Source organism: Diceros bicornis, chromosome 7, assembly GCF_020826845.1.
Source record: "Diceros bicornis minor isolate mBicDic1 chromosome 7, mDicBic1.mat.cur, whole genome shotgun sequence".
Taxonomy (NCBI): domain Eukaryota; kingdom Metazoa; phylum Chordata; class Mammalia; order Perissodactyla; family Rhinocerotidae; genus Diceros; species Diceros bicornis.
This window is the reverse complement of record NC_080746.1, coordinates 225119-244167: the sequence shown is the minus strand read 5'-3', so window position 1 is coordinate 244167 and position 19049 is coordinate 225119. Positions and strand designations below refer to the sequence as shown.

At 39.4% G+C, this 19049-nt stretch overlaps 1 protein-coding gene across 2 annotated transcripts in view; it reads left to right on the top strand.

Annotated features, from left to right (window-relative positions):
- LOC131408217 (ral guanine nucleotide dissociation stimulator-like) overlaps window positions 1-18822 on the top strand; it is a 270220-nt gene extending 251398 nt beyond the window's left edge. For both annotated transcript variants that reach the window (XR_009220705.1, XM_058544754.1), the window contains one exon: window positions 18323-18822. Coding sequence is in view for 1 of the 2 variants with exons in the window: in XM_058544754.1 (XP_058400737.1) it covers window positions 18323-18507 (185 nt within the window). In the remaining variant the exon portion in view is untranslated. The remainder of the gene's footprint in view (window positions 1-18322) is intronic.
- The last annotated feature ends 227 nt before the right edge of the window (window positions 18823-19049 follow it).

The window sequence follows — 19049 nt, the reverse complement described above, 5'->3', positions numbered from 1 at the left end:
AGGGTCCAGTTTCCATGACCAGGTTTTTCAGTTGTTTTGATAATATCCCACATTCAGGAATCGGAAATGTAACCTATTGGGATGTGTAATATAAACAGGGAGTTTTTTTCATGTAGATCAACGCCCAGATTTTTAGGGACGACATAAATCATGAAAGCTGCTAACCATTCCTCCACAGGTTTCAATAAGACATTTAAGTTAATTTACCAATCTCAGGAAAAGAGAATTTGGCAATTCAAGTTTTTTGTTTCTGCATTCAAACATACAGTACAGCTAAGAGAATGAGCAGAAAAAAATTAACAGGAAGGTCTTGCTTGCATTTTATCTTTTGCAAATAAGCAAGATATTTTATGCTCTGTTCCTTTCACAACTCTAATCAATTTTTAAAGAATATGGTACCTCTGACTATCCCTAGGCATGTTTATGTGGGAACCTTGCCAGAATCCAAAGCAGAGATGTTAAAGGTGACGGGTTTCAAATGCTGCCCAAGTGCTGTCTACCTTGAACATCCCTCTCCCAAAGCTGGATGACTAGTCTCTTCCTGAGTGATCAGAGTCGCCATTCGTGTCCCTGAGAGACTGGCCACTCAGGCCTGAGCTGAGATTAGGTGATCAATCTAAAGGGCAAAATGATTAAGCTATTCTCGTCTTAAGGTTGCTGCTTTGGAGGCCACTGCCCTGGAATGCGTTGGTGAAAATGGCCTACTAGATACTTGCCTGGGAATTGGGTTGTTCTCCTCTGCTCTTAGCGGATCCTGGGGAAACCAGTGATTAACCTCACAGATGCCTTAACTTCCACACCTGTGAAAAAGGCAAGAAAGAGCCAGTGTTACCACCCAGCAAAGCTCTTAAGTTGTACTTGCAAGACCAGCCACAAGGGGGAATCTCTCTCAAAAGCTGATGAAAGGATGGCACTTTGGCTGGAGAAGGCAGAGGGCAGCAGGCAAAGTGGAAAGTTTCTGGGATGTCAAACCAGTTCCCATAAGCATTTTAGAGAAGCACCTGGCCCTGGACTTGGTAGGGGGCTGTGGAAAGACCCACAGGCACGCAGGTGGGAGGAGGAATCAAACAACGGAGGAAGGCGGTGTGGAAGAGGCACGAGTCCGACTTCTATTTTGGACAAAACCAGTTGCACGCTGCAGGCCCTTGGCTGCCCATGCAGCCGCCACATCCTCCTAACTCCCTGGTCCCGCTCGTCCCGTCGCATCCCTCTGGGATTCAGTCCACGTGCAGCGGGTGCAGGACCAGAGTCCTGAGTCAAGGGCGGTGTGTCCCTCAGCCAAGCGCACACAGCCCTGTTCCTCCCCCCAGGGTTAGGCACCGCCCCATGCTCACAGCCTCCTGGGATTTGTAGTCCTGCGGTCCTGCAAGCTCCCAGCTGGGAGCGTTTAAGAGACAAAAGCTCCCAGCATACACAGCTAGGGGCCCCAACTCCTACCTTGTCCCCCCGCCCCTGGTCCCCATCCCTCTGCTTCTCCACCCCACTCTCTATTCCGCCTCTTCTCTATACCATGACCACTCTCTATGCCCTGCCCACCCCCCAGAGTATGCGCAGTGTGGTTGGGCTACATCCCTTGAGGCCAGCACTCAGGTAGGGGTGGGGCTCACCAGCCTGGCTATTGCTGAGGATGCTTGCAGCCCTCCTGGAAACTTCCTGGCCAGTATTTGAAGGGTAAATTCTATATCTAAAATGGAAATATTGGGTGCCTGGGATTCTGGAATTTGCCTTTACAAGGCCACCTGTCCTATCATCCCCTCCATCCCTCCAGGTTGCCATGATCCTCCCTCTGGTTCCCATGGTCAAGGTCGCTGCAGAGATCTTTCCCTTGGACCTCGCCCACCTGAAGGGCCCATACCCATCATAAAAACTCAAAGCCATGCCACTTGCCAAATTGAGGCAAAAATGGAAAGACCCAGGGGGACACGCAAGGATGAGGGCATTAATAGAGCCATCTGATGATGTCATGAGTGAACGTGTTCCACTTTAAAACAAAACATTGCTGTTATTCTGAGATATTGAGTTAGGATCTTTGTGCAAATATGAAGGATTTAAAATGTTTATTGATGTATAACATGAGTACAGAAATATATGCAGAAATCATCCATGTAAACCTCAAAGAATTATTACAAAGCGAGCACACTTGTGTGACCAAGAACTAGCACCAGCTTCATTCCAGCGCCAACAATCCATTTCTCCCTCCTTCCTCCCAAAAGGTAAGCGATATCTTACCAGCAAACACTGTATATCGAGTTTGTCTTCTTATACAAGTTTTTTATTACAGAACAATTTAAACAATATACAAAATAAACAAAATAACATAGTAGGCCCATCACCCAGCTTCAACAACTACTAACTGTCAGCCAATTTTGTTTCATCCACATTCCATCCCATTCCCACCTCACTTTATTATTCTTTTAGTCCTTTGTGTGTGGGGGGTGTAAGATGTACGCACACTGAAAGACACAACTCTCAACTGTACAGTTTTGGCAAATAAACATGCCCATATAACCTTCACCCCTTTAAGAATAGAATAGTTCCATCACCCCCAGAAAACTCCTTCCTGTTCCTTCCCAGGCAATTTTTTCTTTCCCCCCGAGGCAACCACTGCTCTGGTTTTTTCATCATAGGTTCATCTTGGCTGAAATCATCCCAAGTGTTTTGTTTTCTGTCCAGCTTGCCTCCCTCAACACGAGGTTGATGAGACTCACCCAGCATGTGTGTGTCAGCGTTTGCTCCTTGGCATGGCTGAGGGCGTTCTGCTCTGTGGTTGCCCTACAGTGCGTTCGTCTTGCAGGTCATCTCCTGTGAACATTCTTGTACAAACCCTTTTTTTTGCTTCTTAATTCCTTTATTAGCATTTAAGTGACACACCTTTGCATTTTTTAGTGGTTGGTCCAGATTACAATATGCATCTTTAACATATCACTGCCTACCTAGACTTAATAGTGCACCAGTTTAATCAATGTAAAATATGGAAGCCTTGCTACAGAACAGTTCCATTTACCTATGTCTGTCCATTATGTTATTGTTGTCATAAATTTTACATCTACCCATGTTGTAAATCCCACAATACAATGTTATAATTTTTGCTTTAAATAGTCATAGGTCTTTTAAAGAAGTTAAGAGAAAAAATTTAAGTATTTGGAGGGAGATGCTTTGAGGCTCTGCAAATGTACTGTTTCTTCTTTAAGTTTCACCCACAGTTTTTGCATTCTTCAGTCAGTCTTGCTCACAGTAATTATTACTGTGGTGTTCTAGTGGCAATTTTCTATTTCATGCTATCCAGCCACGTTTTTATTTGGAATTCTGTGAGGAAGATTCCCCCCCTACTTCTCCCTTCCTTCTTCCTCTCTTTCTCTCTTTCTCATTCTTTTTTTTTTTCTCTTTCTTTCTTCCTTTCTTATTTAATCTATTTCATATCAGTATAGACTCATGGATATTTATTTTGTTCTCTGGGTAATAATCCAATGCTACCATTATTTATTTTGTTGCTCACAATTTTCCAGCTTGAGCCATTGGGAAGTCTTTCAGATTGATTCCTTTTGACACATCTCATCATTTTCTGTGTTTTTTTTAAAGCACTTTCCTACTTTCTGGCATTACAAGGTGTTCCAGGTTCATCTTGTATTTTCCATCTCCAGCCCTAGAATTAGCCACTTCTCCAAGAAAACCTGCTTCTTTTTATTGGAGAATGATATAAATGCAGATCTGGGAGCTAGGTGTGCTCATTGATACTAGAGTGTAACTGCTTCTAGACCCACTCAGCAGAGCTTGGAAATGTATGTATGAATATAAACTCAGGTATACACATCTATCTGTTGATCTATCCATCTATCTATCAATCTAACTATCTATCTGGATAGAGATATTAAAAGAGACATGGATTTATACTGATACTTCCAACTCCAATCCAGCACCACAGATTTTATTCTAGCATTCTCCTTTTGTTTATATGTAACTTCTTTTACCAACAGTGAGAAACTTAACTCCAGTTATCTACAATATATTTACTAATGTGTCAACTAGTTTCAGAATTGCTAATCCATACCCTTATGAGAAACACATTTATCACCTAGTGTACAGTGTTTTTGTCCAGTACTTTAGATTTACAGTATCCCGTCAAAGCACTGTCTTCCAAAGTTACTTAGGTCAGGACCTTTCACCCCCACCCCTTCTGTGTGGTTATGTCAGGTGCTTGTAATACAGTGAGATTCATTTGTTGCTGCATTCCATCTGAGTTCCCCAGCATCCTGATTGATTTTTAAAATTTGCAGAGTAAAATTCACTCTTTGCGGTGTACAGTTCTACGGGTTTTGACAACTTTATGGTCATGTATCCATCTCTACAGTACCATACAGAGCTGTTTTTTTCACCCCCAAAATTCTCTCATACTGTCTCTTTGTAGTCAACCGCTTCCCCCACTCCATCCCTTGGCAACAACTGATCACTTTCCATCTCTGTAATTCTGCCTTTTCTAGAAAGTCATGTAAATGGAATCATATACCATATAGCCTTTTGCATCTGGCTTCCTTCACTTAGAGAAATGCCTCCAAGATTCATCCATGTTGTTGTGTGAATCAAGAGTTTATCCTTTTTATTGCCAAGTACTATTCTAATGTCCCGATGCACCACAGCTTCTTTCTCGACTCACCTGATGAAGGACACTTAGTTTATTTCCAGCTTTTGGCAATTATTAATAAAATGGCTATAAAGATTCACACAAAGGTTTTTGTTTAAACATTAGTTTTTAATTTGTTTCAGTAAATACCTAGGAGGGGGATATCTGAGTCATATAATAAATGTATGTTTAACTTTATAAGAACCTGCTAAACTGTTTTCCAAATGCAACTATCATGTTGCATTCCTAGTTCTAGTTGCTCCTAGTCCGCACCAGCACTTGGTATTTGCAATTTGATTTTTTATTCTAGCTATCTAATATGTGTGCGGTCTCTTATTGTGGCTTCTGCTTCCTTTATGAAAGTGAGTTCTGCTAAATATAGAATCCTGTGTTGACTTTTGGGTTTTCATTTTGCACTTGAAGGATGTCATTTTGTTATTGATTTGTCTCTTTTGTGTTTGATAATGTATCATCCATCATTCACATTATTTCTCCCTGTATGTAATGTCTTCCCATGTATATATGTAGTTCCTTGACTGCTTTCAAGATTTTCCTTTATCTTTGGATTTTAGCAGCTTGACTATCACGTGCCTAGGTATGGTTTTAATTTGTGTTTTATTTTGTGGGTTTCCTGACTTTCTTGGATCTAAAATTTTAGATTTTCCACCAAATTTTGAAAGTTATGCTATTACTTATTGATTTACCTTTCTGCCTCATTTAATTTTTCTGTCTCTCCCCTCTGCTGGAGACTCAATCATCTCACAGGTTGTAAGGCTCTCTTCATTTTTCTTCAAAATTTTTACATTCTTTTCTTCAGGCTAGATAATTTCTATTGCTCTATCTTCATGTTTCTTCTACTGTTTCTCATCTACCGGTAAACTCAAAAGTATTTTTTTATTTCATCTTCTTATTTGGTACTTTTTTGTAATTTCCATTTCTCTGCTGAGTTTCAACATCTGTTCATTCATTATGAGAATATTTTTCTTTACCACCATGATCATCTTTATAATAGTTACTCTCTTATCCTTGTTTGCTAATTGCAACACCTTGAGGATAGCTTCTACTGCCTGCTTTTGCTCATATATGGATTACATTTTCCTATTTCTTCAAATCTCATGATTTTTCAAAATTGTGTACTGGAAACCATGAATGATAGTTATAGAGACTCTGGATTCTATTGTATTCCTTTGAAGAGTGTTGTTGTTTTTCTAGCAGAGAGTTAACTTGGCTGGACTGAAACTCCAATCCTGTCTCCTTTACAGTGAGCATAGCTGAAATCCTCATTCAGGTCTTTCATCTTCCAACTGTTGTTTACACAAGGCCCTCTGGGGCCTACCGTGCATGTGTGTTGTTCAAAGATCTGCCAATTTGGTGTGTGTTGGGGGGAGACATTCATACATATTTTGAGATTTTCCTCTTTGTGTGTCCCTCCCTTCCAGAATTTCTCCCCTAACTTTCCAGCTACTCTGCCAGCCCCAAAATATGTCCTGTAGCATTACAAGTAAGACTGTAGTTTTTCCCCTGTCTGGGCCATGTACAGATTTTGGAATGCTTTGAGGCAAAAGACTCAAGCTTGCAAATATCTCCTGGTGCAATTCCCATCACTTAAGGGAAGACTCTGTCTCAGTTCTGCTTGCTTTGGAAGAGATTTATACATACACACACATACACATTTATTATATGTATATTACATATAGATAAATGATTCTCTATAAATATATATAATATTTTATGCAGATTTTATCATTGTTATCTGTGAGAGTGTTAGTTCAACAAGCTACTCCACCATTACTGGAAGCCAGACCTCGTCTTTTTTGGATTTTATATAAATTGAATTATAAAATATATTGCCTTTTGAATATAATTTCTTTTATGCCGCATTATGATTGTGATAGTTATCTATGCTATTGCATGTAGCTAGTGTTTGTTTATTTGTTGGAAATAATTAATTTTTTTAAATGGTCATAAAATATGCATAACATAAAATTGACCATTTTAACCATTTTTAAGTGTACAGTTCAGTGACATTCAGTACATTCACATTATTGTGTAGCTATAACCTCCAACCATCCACAGAACTATTTTTACCTTGCAGTGAAACTCTGTGCACATTAAGCAACAACTCCCTGTTGTCTCTCCCTCTTGCCCCTGGGAACCACCATTTTCCTTTCTATTCCTATGAATTTGACTACTCTAATTACCTTATATGAGTAGAATCATACACTATTTTACTTTTGTGGCTGGCTTTATTTCACTTAGCATAAAGTCTTTAAGGTTGATCCATGCCATAGCATGTGTCAGAATTCCTTCCTTTTTAAGGGTGAATGGTATTCCACTGTGTGTATCCAGCACATTTTTTTGGTCAATTCATCCGTTGATGGACACTTGGCTTGCTTCCAGCTTCTGGCTATTTTGAATAACACTGTTAATGACAGGGGTGTATGTATATGTCTTTTTACCTCTGCATTCAGTTCTTTAGGGTGTATACCCATAAATGGTGTTCTGAGATTCATTTTCTCCCATGTGGGAGGGTTCCCCAGACCTCCAACAAGCAATTCTTGGAATGTCAGCTGGTCGTCAGATAATTCAACTCAATTTGATGCTGTCAACACAGAGATACATCCGATTCCACAGGTTGAGGGCTCAGTCCTATAAGACTGCACACCCACCCAACCTCACTTCAACTTCATATGCTAGTTAGAAGCCCAGGTTGTTTCCTGTACTTCTGACTGACTGGCTGTAAACCAGAGCTTCCCACAACCTCCTCCTTGGGTTTGATTAATTTGCTAGAGTGGCTCACAAAACTCAGAGAAACATTTACTAGATCACCAGTTTATTATACAAGGATATAACTCAAGAACAGCCTGATGGAAGTGGCGCATAGGGAAAGGTATGTGAGAAAGAGCACAGAGCTTTTATGCCATCTCCAGGTGCACCACTCTCCAGTCACTCCTTGTCATTGGCAACCTGGAAGCTCTCTGAACCTCCTTCTATTGGGATTTTTACTGAGGCTCCCTCATGTAGGCATGATCAATTATTAACTCAGTTTCCAGCCCCTCTCCCCTGTCTGGAGGATAAGGAGTAGGGCTAAATATTCCAAGCTTCTAATCAGGGCTTGGTCTGTCTGGTGACCAGCCCCCATCCAGGAGCCATCCAGGAGCCCACCCAGAGTTGCCTCAATAGAACAAAAGATTCTCCTAGTGTTCTTATCACTTAGGAAATTACAAGGGTTTTAGGAGCTCTGTGTCAGGGATGGAGTCAAAGACAAATATTAGAACAAGAGATGCTCCTAGTGCTCTTATCATTTAGGAAATTACAAGGGTTTTAGGAGCTCTGTGCCAGGAACTAGAGGCAGAGACCAATAAATATATTTTCTATTATTTCAGAACCCATAAGTGGAAATGCTAGATGATATGGTAATTCTATTTTTAATTTTTGAAGGAACTACCATACTGTTTTCCACAGTTTTATATTCTCACCATCAGAGCACAAGGGTTCCAATTTCTCAACATTCTTGCCAACATGTTATTTTCTGATTTTGTGATAGTAACTATCCTAATGGGTATGAAGATGTATCTCATTGTGGTTTTATTTTGCATTTTCCTGATACTTAGTGATGTTGAGCATCTTTTCATGTGTGTACTGGCCATTTTTTATCTTGTTTGGAGAAATGTCTATTCAAGTCCTTTGTGCATGTTTAAATTGGGTGTTTTTTTAATTGTTGAGTTGTGAGAGTTCTTTATATATTCTAGATATTAAGCCCTTATCCGATATGTGATTTGCAAATATTCTCAACCATTCTGTGGGTGGCCTTTTTACTTTGTTGATAGTATCTTGTGATACAGAAAACTTTTGCATTTTGATGAAGTCCAATTTGTTATTTTTTTGTTGCTTATGTCTTTAGTGTCATATTAAAGAAATCATTGTTGGCAATGGCATTTGGACTCAATGACACACAGCTTTTACCCTGTGTTTTCTTCTAAGGATTTTATAGCTTCAACTCTAACATTTACATCTTTGATCTATTTTGACTTAATTTTTGTATATGGTGTAAGGTAAGCATCCAACCTCATTCTTTTGCATGTGGGTATCCAGTTTTCCCAGCACCATTTGTTGAAAAACTTATCCTTTCTCCAATGAATGGTCTTTGCACCCTTGTCAAAAATCATTTGACTGTATAAGCAAAGGTTTATTTCTGGGCTCTCTATACTATTTCATTAGTATATTGTGTGTATTTATGCCAGTACCACACTGTTTTGATTACTTTGTAGTAAGTTTTGAAATCAGGAAGTATGAGTTCTCTAACTTTGTTCTTCTTCTTCTAGATTGTTTTGGCTATTCAGGGTCCCTTGAGGGTCCATATGCATTTTAGGACATATTTTTATATTTTTGCAAAAAACATCATTGGAACTTTTACCTCTTTGAATAAGTTGAGTCTTAAGTATTTTATTCTTTTTGATGATATTGTAAATAAAAATGTAATGTCTCTAGATTTCTTTTTCAGATTACTTATTATTAATGTATAGAAGAACAACTAATTTTTGCATGTTGATTTTGTGTCCCACTACTCTGCAGAATTTATTAGTTCTAAAAAATTTTTTCTGGAATTTTTAGGGGTTTCAACATATAAGATAATATTTGTAAACAAATATAATATTACTTCTTCCTTTCCAATTTGGATGCTATTTCTTTCTTTTTCTTGCCTAATTGCTTTGTCTAGAACTTCTAATACCATGTTGAATAGAAGTGGTGAATGTGGGCCTTCTTGCCGTGTTCCTGATCTTCGAGGAAAAGTTTTCAGTCTTTCACCCATGAATATGGTGTTCTGTGTGAATTTCTATATACGGCTTTTATTATGTTGAAGTAGCTTCCTTATATCTGAGGGTTTTTAACATGAAAGCATGTTCAGTTTTGTCAAATGCTTTTTCTGCATCCATTAAGATGATCTTTTTATTTTTTCCTTCATTTTGTTAATGTAGTTTATTACATTGATTTATTTTCATATATTGAAACATCCTTGCATTCCAGGAATAAATCCCACCTAAAAATGATGTATAATCCTTTTAATATGCTGCTGAATTTGGTTTGTTACTATTTTATTGAGGACTTTTGTATCAATATTCATCAAAGATATTGTACTTTTCTACAATAGAAATTGTACTTTTCTCTTCTATTGTATTCTATTATAGTTTTCTATTTCTGTAGTTTCAAACACCTGTCATTTTATTTTCTCTTAGTGTCTTTGGCTCTGATATCAGCATACTGCTAACCCCACAGGAGGACTTTAGAAATAGTCTCTCCTCTTCAACTTTTTGAAAGAGTTTGAAAAGAATTGGTGTTATTTAATTTAAAAAAAAGGCTTTGTGCCCAGGAATAAATTCAGCATAAAATAAATACAAATATTTTTTAAAAATGTGAAAAAGTTGTTTTCCTAAAAGAAATTAAAAATGAAGCAAGTACATTACTTACCACTTTACTACTTAAAATTTTTTTAACCTAATAATAGGCATGAAAAAATTGTTAGAATTAAAATGACTCAAGTGTTCATTTTCTTCATTACAAATTTTCTGACAGAAGTATATGATACCATCATGTATGACATCTTTTATCAAAAAATGGTCATTTTTTGTAGTATTTGAGAACATTACGAATTTTCCCAGTAGCCTCTGACAATACTCTGATATGCAAAGTTATCTTTTCAACATATATGTCTTATCATCATCCTTACCAAATTAACAAACTCTGTCAGGTGCTAATTAATTAACTACTTTTCCTATGATTCAGGTTCTCCGCCATTGATTTCCCTAACCATCAGGAAATTCTACAACTTCTGCAAGATTAACAATTTTACCTTACACTGTATTTCTCTCATGTGGTCTAAAACATCCAAAAATCATTGATAAACTGACCCTGCCCAAACTAAAGCATGGTGAATTATAAAAGATGGTCTCTGTTAAGTGGGGAGGGATTTCAGGTTGAACTTAATTTTACAAGTGGTCAGTTTATTACAGTGTATTGTTCTGTTATGTATTTCACTTCTTTTTTTAAAAAAGTGATAGTTGAGGGCACTTAGATAATAAAAAGTTGAGAAAATAAGGAACTGATATACTTTGTAAGCTTCAAATGTTTTCAAGCATAAAATACAATAAGAACTAAAGCCAAGAAATGGCAGAGGAAATAGAGATAAGAGGATGAAATTGCAAAACCGAATCTATACTAATATCTCAATGGCTAGCGTTGTGGTGCCAAGAAGGTGCTGAAGTCAAAGAATTCGTAAAGATGATAATAAATAGACTGCAAAGAAAAAAGACTGAAATTTTTATAGAGAGAATTTTTACAGCGATATTACAGATCGAGAAGAGGGAAGAGAAGTTGGAGTGAGAGACTATCTGCTTGTTAAATTACTCCCACTGTAGAGAACAAAAATCCAATTTGCTGAGGGGCCGGCCCGGTGGCGCAAGCGGTTAAGTGCGCGCGCTCCGCTGCGGCGGCCCGGGGTTCGCTGGTTCGGATCCCGGGCGCGCACCGAAGTACTGCTTGGTGGGCCATGCTGTGGCGGCGTCCCATATAAAGTGGAGGAAGATGGGCACCGATGTTAGCCCAGGGCCGTCTTCCTCAGCGAAAAAAGAGGAGGATTGGCGGATGTTAGCTCAGGGCTGATCTCCTCACAAAAAAAAAAAAAAAAAAAAAAAAAAAAAAAAAAAAAAAAAAAAAAAATCCAATTTGCTGAAATATTTGTTTCCCTCTATGACCCTATCTTTATCTGCAAAATGTCAGCTCTGAATCAATGTCACAATCCAGCTTTTCCATCCCTGGGGAACAGAGCTCATCTGAAACCTCATCTGCCCAGCCTGTGAAATAAGGCCGGCCATCCATTCTCACAGAGGAGCCAACTGGAGGTAGGATTTTTGGTTCTGAATTCAGCTAAACATCTTCAAAGAATTGTATCTGGCCTTCCTCATCCAAAGCTATCAGTGAAGGGCTGGCTGGCTTTCAGAGAAGACCAATTCACAGTCAGCTGTGACATTTTCTGTTGAGCTTTCTAGAGAAGGCTGTGGGGCTTGTCAGTAAGAGTTGATTTCTGTACGGGTTATATTTTTTTATTTTATTCAGAGATTTATAAAGAAATTTATATGGTAAGTATTACTTATTATCAAGAAAAAATGTTGTCTATTCTTTGGTCATTTAAGCAAAATCCTCCTCTCAGGGCCCACCCATGGACAAAGACCAGATTTAATCTCCAAGCGTCTGCCAGGCACACTGTGGTCAGTGGGAAGGACTCAAGTTGGGAGCCTGTTCTCTTGTGTCCTGTGCTGGTACTTAATCTTGCATCTCTTCAGTGTACAACTAGACAGAGGCTCAAAGGACTTGACATTGGAGAAATGTACTTTTCATTGTCTTTAGACTTTTACACTTTTCAAAAAGACTCTCAGCATTTCCAGTAATTGTGCAGCAGTTTACCCAACACTAAGCTTCTCACTATTAAAAATTAAAATAAATAAACTTTGAAAAAGAAAAAAGTGATCTTTGCAATTTTGTACAGAATCTATATAATGGGTGCATCCTTATAAATGGAGGAAAGGTAACAAATTTAACTCTTTTGGTTAGTTAACACAGTATTATATTTTGTATATTACCAATTTTGAGATTATTTGTATTTAAAAATACTGCTTCAAACCCCTAAATCATTGTAAGTGGTAGAGTCTGCCATCTGCCTTGGCTGAACAATTATATACAGTGTCAGCCAAAATTCTTCCATTCCTGTATAATCTTATATATGGGTGGTAATGGTGGGTTATTATAGATTGTTTAAACACGTGCGTATCACAAAATACAAGTGGCCATTAAAAATTAAAATATTCACCAAATACAAGGTTATCTGATTCCTAGAAAAAGAAAACAATACTGTAACATTAAGGCTAAAACTGTCAAAAAGGAAGCCAAGATAGACTCAAGTCAAGCTTTTGCTGAAAAGTTATTTGGCTCATCTTTGAAACTTTATCTTGTTTATTATGTAAGCAAGATACTTTCAGAGACTGGAATATGGAAAGTGCTTATTGGTAAGTTAACATTGTGATCATTTATTTTGTAAATGTTAATACGAGAGAAGTAATTCACTTTTGGGCCGGCCCCGTGGCTTAGCAGTTAAGTGCACGCGCTCTGCTGCTGGTGGCCAGGGTTCGGATCCCGGGAGCGCACTGACGCACCGCTTCTCTGGCCATGCTGAGGCTGTGTCCCACATACAGCAACCAGAAGGATGTGCAGCTATGACATACAAATATCTACTGGGGCTTTGAGGGGAAAAAATAAATAAATAAAATCTTAAAAAAAAAAAAGAAGTAATTCACTTCCTACTATATTAGGATTTTCAAGTTCTGCTAAATCTAAGGCCACATTACTGGCAAGTTGGGATACCTCTAGACATCTGAAAAATATGAGTCCTACAGAGAAACATATAAATTCTCTCTTCATCTTGTTCTAAATTCTAAAACATTCTAAGGTTTTGGAACAAACCAATGACATTCCAAATTTACAGTAAGGCTGCATGTGCCGTACATGATCCTATAAGAAGAGAAATCCGAATTTTAAATAGAGGAGATTGTGTACAAAAATAAAGTACATTTTCACGTCTGAAAGGGTATTTCAAGAAAGAAGGGATTCTCAGAACATGTGGTAAATGGTAAATAACTTACCAGGGGCTCTCTAAAGGAAAACATATTGTGGAAAAAAGATCTTAAATGCAGAGAGCTAAAAGATCTTAAATGCTGGAATCCTTATGATGAAACAGACGTTGAACTACTTTTTCTTAAAGTTTAAAATGCATCTTATCTTCCAAACAAATACCACCTCTCTGCCTTGTCGCTTACCTGGGCATGGTGACGTGTTTGAATCATTTTTCTAATTCATTGGCTCTTAAACTTGATGGGCAGCAGAAGCACCTGGAGGCCTTGTTGAAACCCAGATTGCCAGGCCCCACCCCAGAGTTTCCAGTTCAGCAGGTGTGCAGCAGCACCTGAGAATTTGCATTTCTACCCGGTTCCCAGGTTATGCTGATGCTGCTGGTCCAGGGACCCCACTTTGAGAACCACAGCCTAACTTACACCCTATATATGGTTACCAAATCCATTATTTCATCATTTGTCTGCTACTTTTCTTTTATCACATCAGCACCTTAGCTCCAAATCTCCTCATCTAGCATTGGCAATACTTGGAGAGTTTAACAACTGGTCCTCCTTTCTGGCTCAATTCTCCCTCTTCCTCTTGATACTACATTCTCTTGCTAGGTAATTCTTCCTTAAACATCAGTTCATCATAGATCTTCCTTGCTCAAAATCTCATGGCTCTTATGCTGAGCACAAGACATTTTAAATTCTCTACTTGGCTCATAAGGTCTGGAATAGCCTGTAGAATGTGGACAACCTATTCCCTACCCTGCCTACTATAAAGGAGTATGTGAGGATTACATAAGATATGCACAATGATGCTTGTTATGCACAGTGTGACATTCTATAAAGTCACTGTGAACACTGAGTCAGTGAATATGACCCACTGCTCCTACGAGAAATGCAGGGTTAGGTTGCTGCAAGCCTTAGTCACATTTTCTTCAACTGATCAATACGTAGCCTTATTCTCTGTGTGTTTCTCTTTAAAGTCACCTTATTTAAAATATATTGTTGATATATTAACATTGAACTCACACCAACAGCACTGTACCTCATGTCTGAAAGAAGCTTGTCGAACACACATACTTTCTCTGTAAAGGCATGTCACAATCTCTTGCCCTGAGGAACACCAGGCAGCATTGCAGCGCTACACATGGGGGACATATTGAACAGCAAAGTCACCAACACAAGGCACAAAAAGATGAGAAATGAGGCACTAAATAGACTGCAAGAAGGACACTTGTTTACAGCATGGGCTGAAACAAGAGGGCAGAGCGTCACCTTGTTCCCCTCAGCTGGGAACGTGCATGTCGAGTGACTCAAGTTTTTCACCACTTTGTGCATATCTGCAAATGGACATGAAAGCCCTGTGAGTGTTTATTTGGAGGCTGTCAGTACATTTTAGCTAGTGTGCAAGTGTGCAAACACGGAATCCACAAATAATGAGGATCAACTATACTATGAAAGCATCTTTTCAAAACCAGAGTATTGCTTATATATAAGAGCAATAATGATAACATAACAGCTAACATTTTAGTGCCTACTATGCGCCAGGAGCTCTTCTAAGCACTTTACATAAGTTAATGCATTTCAGTCTCACTGAAACCCTATGAGACAGGAGTTCTCAGTAGCCTCATTTTATAGATGAGAAAACTAAATCTCAGAGAGTAAATACTTTGCACAGGTTCCCCAGTTAAAAGTGGAATAACTGGGATTGGTGCCCAGACAAACTGGTCCAAAGCACACAGCCTCAACCACTGTGGTAGGAATGTGAGCGAATTTTCTAGCACGCCCCGAAAAGCCTCTTCTTCTCCAGTCAGTGTGGTCTCTCACATACATATTCAATCATCAAACATTTTCTGAGTGCCCCAAAGGTGTCAGGTACTGTGTTTAGATACTGGAGGGACAAATAGAATGTTGACACAAATAATCCATGACCAATCTATAAATCAAAATTGGGTTGAGTTTATGATGAGCCAACATTTGAGGGCCATATAGCCGGGGAGAGTCCTTTCACTAAGAAATGGAGCACTCCAAAGAAGTGGGGTGTACAGAGTGGTTATATACCATCAAAGAGCATGTTTCACATGTGATTGTAATGTTCCTTTCATAATAGCCGTGACATTGACCTTTCAGCACGTTGATTGATGGACACAGTAGGTATCAGGTCTGCTGTCTCCATGGATGTGGCTGTTGTCTCGAGTTGGGTGGTCACAGGATGAGCACAGCAATCAAATCCTAGCCTAGGGAGAAATGCTTATCCTTAAGGAAATGCCAATGTGGGAGAAGTTGCATTTATCACATCAGCACCTTAGGTCATTGTTTTTGTCTTTGGGACATGTTAATTGCTTAAAGCTGATATACAATGGATGAACAGAGGCTACAGGCCCCTTTTGGGGGGGAAAAAAAAACAAGGTCAAGCCTAATTAGTTTTACACCAAATGGCTTCCTCATATGCTCCAATATATCCTATTGCTTGCCATTTATTTATGAAGAAGAAGGATAGTCTCAGCTTTAAGGAGCTCACTGTCAATGAGACATGAAAAAAACAACAGTTAAGAAAAAGTAGATAAGTACAAGGTCCCCGAGTGGCGACATCAAAAGGGGTCTCTAAATGGAGACCTCCCAGGAAAAGTGTCCAAGAGGAAGGAACATTTGACATGAGTTTAGATTGAGAAATAGGAATTAAGTTGATCAAAAAAGAGGGTAGGAAGACAGAAGAAACACATATAAAAAGACAGATATAAAGGATGCTAAGGATTTCAGAGTATGGGGGTATTTTTAAGGCTGGAAAAAAGCCAACATGTAGGAAACAGTGGGTGATGAGGCTAAAGATGAGGACAGCAAGAGAAAGCCTGCGTGTCCAGCTCAGGAGTCTGAATGTTCTCTCGGATGCTCTGAGCAGTCATTGTAGCAGTCTAAGCAGATATCAGATTTAAGCAAATTTAGATTCTAGAAGGTAACTCTGGAGGTATTGTGGAGGAAAGATTAGAAGAAATTAAGACTGGAAGTAGAGGGACCTGTTGGGAGACTGGGCAGCGATCCAGATAAATAGGCCTTGGTTCAGGCCAGGGGTCTGCAGGTGGAGGAGGCCAGGAGGTGGGAAGCAGTGCTGGGCTCCTGGAGGAGGAAACTGAGCTGCCTCTCAGTCACAGGAAGACTGTGCCTGTCATGGCCTCCCCACCCCCATGCCCAAACGCCATGTTCCTTTCTACGTCTGTACCTTTCCCCTCTTCTTCCATTTGAAATCCTCATTCTTTCTTCCCTCCACCTGCCCAAAAGTGATCCATTTGAGGACTTGATCTAGTCTACCTCTCCTAAGGAGCTGTCCTTAATTACATTTTCTGAATAACATTCCCAATTTTTTTAGGTTCTGTAATACAACATACACTAAATACCTTGGCAGAACCTAATTACATCTTGCAAACAGTTTCATGTATGTGGAGGAGCTTGGAACCTTATAATTCTTTGTATTTTCTTCAATACCTACCACAAATATCTTGCACATATAGGTCAATGGATGTCCAGTAAAGTTCAATAAAGAAGAAGCACCTTTTATAAGCTAAGAACTTTTATGAGCTCAGTTATTCCTTTAGATCAGCTGCTGGAACCATTTGTCTTTCTCCACAGGTCAACAGTGTTGCCCAGCACAAATGAATTTTACACCTTCTCAAACTCAATAGAGCAAAGATGGAACTTCATTCCCCCTGCAAGCCCTACTGCCCCAGAGAAAAGCAAAAACAACGTGTGACATCTAATTCTTTCTTCACATTCTCATGTCAAATTGCAACTGTTTTCCAGATGCTAACTGGTTTTCATTCTTAAAACTGACAGAAAAGATTCTCATTATTTCTTTCTTTCCTTTTTTTTTGGGGGAGGAAGGTCAGCCTTGAGCTAACTTCTGATGTCAATCCTCCTCTTTTTGCTGAGCAATATTGGCCCTGGGCTAACATTTGTGCCCATCTTCTTCTACTGTATATGGGATTCCGCCACACCATGGCTTGACAAGAGGTGCATTGGTGCGCGCCTGGGATCTGAACCTGTGAACCCGGGGCTACCACAGCAGAGTGTGCGCAATTAACTGCTGTGCCACCGAGCCGACCCCTCTGTTTATTTCTAAAGCTGAAATGTCTAAATCGTTCTCCAGGCTAGTTGGAGTTTCCATAAAATGAAAATGTACATTCCAGAAAAATCCTTAACTTTCCAGAATAATCCTTAATATATTATGGTAAACACCTTGGCAAAATGTCACTGATTTTCAATGTCAGTGCCTCCACAAGGGTATCCTTGCATTGTGGTCCCTCCCAACCACCTCTCACTTTGCCCCTCCCCAGGCTCATGGGCTCAAAGTGTTTACTGAGCACTAAGAATGATCAGAGTCTGAGGGAGACTTCAAGGATTGTCTGTTTTCTGACCCCAACCATCTCTCTCCATCTCTCCTTTAACCTCTATTTTTCTTACTCTGGTTTCTACTTTAGTTCTTTACTTGTCTTGTGAATTTTTGTTTTGTGGCTTATAATTACCATGTAAATTCATATTACTTTTTGCCTTAGAGTTTAGAAAGAACTTACATTAAACAAGGTTTTTTTCCCAGCTCTTTGATGTGTCTAATACCTTCCAACGCAATTCAAGTGGCTTCTTGTTCTTATATCTCCATCATTATTCCTTCAGAATTATGTTCACCCCACACTTTTGATCTGACCAATGATGCTTTACTCTTTAAACTTTTCTATGCCAAGAATCCCATGAGGAATCCCTCAAGCACCATCAGCTAGGCAACCCCACATTCCTCACATCTGTTTCTGATACCAGCTCTGATATCTGTTCCCCAGCATTGAACCCACCATATATGGGGTTAAATCAAAAAGCACTCATTCCCCCTTCTCTGCTTCTCTAAGTTATATTCACATGTAGATATGGGTTGTTTTACCCTTTGTGTTCCTGAATTCCACAAGACAAATGGAGGTAATAAATTGTTGAAAGCCCAGGTGTCTACAAACTGAAACTCTGACTAATTACCAGTTCTTGTGGTTTGTTACAGGGAGACTGAGATCTCAAAATTATCAAGAAGCTGAAGCTCCCCAACTCCCGCTTCCTGGCGCCGAATCCACCATTCATCACAGGGACAGACAAACAGAGGACACCTGCAGCTCCCCTAACTCAGCTAAACGCAGGCTGATGGGAGGACGCCGAACTGCAAAGCCGCAGCTCCCCTCCCCCACCTAAAACCTTGTAAACTGTAATCGTTAATTGGCAGCAGTTGCCGTCCACACCCCAAGGCCAAATTTCTGGTGATGAGAGAAGATTGGTTGATGGAGCCCTAGATCTCCCGTTGTAGATAGAGATGACAGCCGGCTTGGCGCCAGAAGACTGGGATCACTCCTCCAACAAATAATCAGTCACCAAGGATATATTATTTCCCACAGACTTTCCTTTAAAAGCCTCAACTCCTAATGCCTCAGGAGGACTGTGGATTTTGGGGCATGTGCCCACTACAGCCTCATTTTGCTGGCAAAATTAAACCACTTTTCTTTTCCTCGGTCCCTGGTCATTGCGTTCATTGATTCGGCTACGGTGACAGGGTCCTGGGTTTTTCTGGCTACATTTCCTTGATTTGTTCCTAAATAAAGATGTTTCTGAAACTAATAATAAATTGTACCAACTGGTCATTGTATAAAAATCACTATCACAGATATTTTAAAGAGAACAAATGGAAAAGAATATTAAATTCTTCAGATAACTTTGCAATCAAATGAGGCATTGAGGGG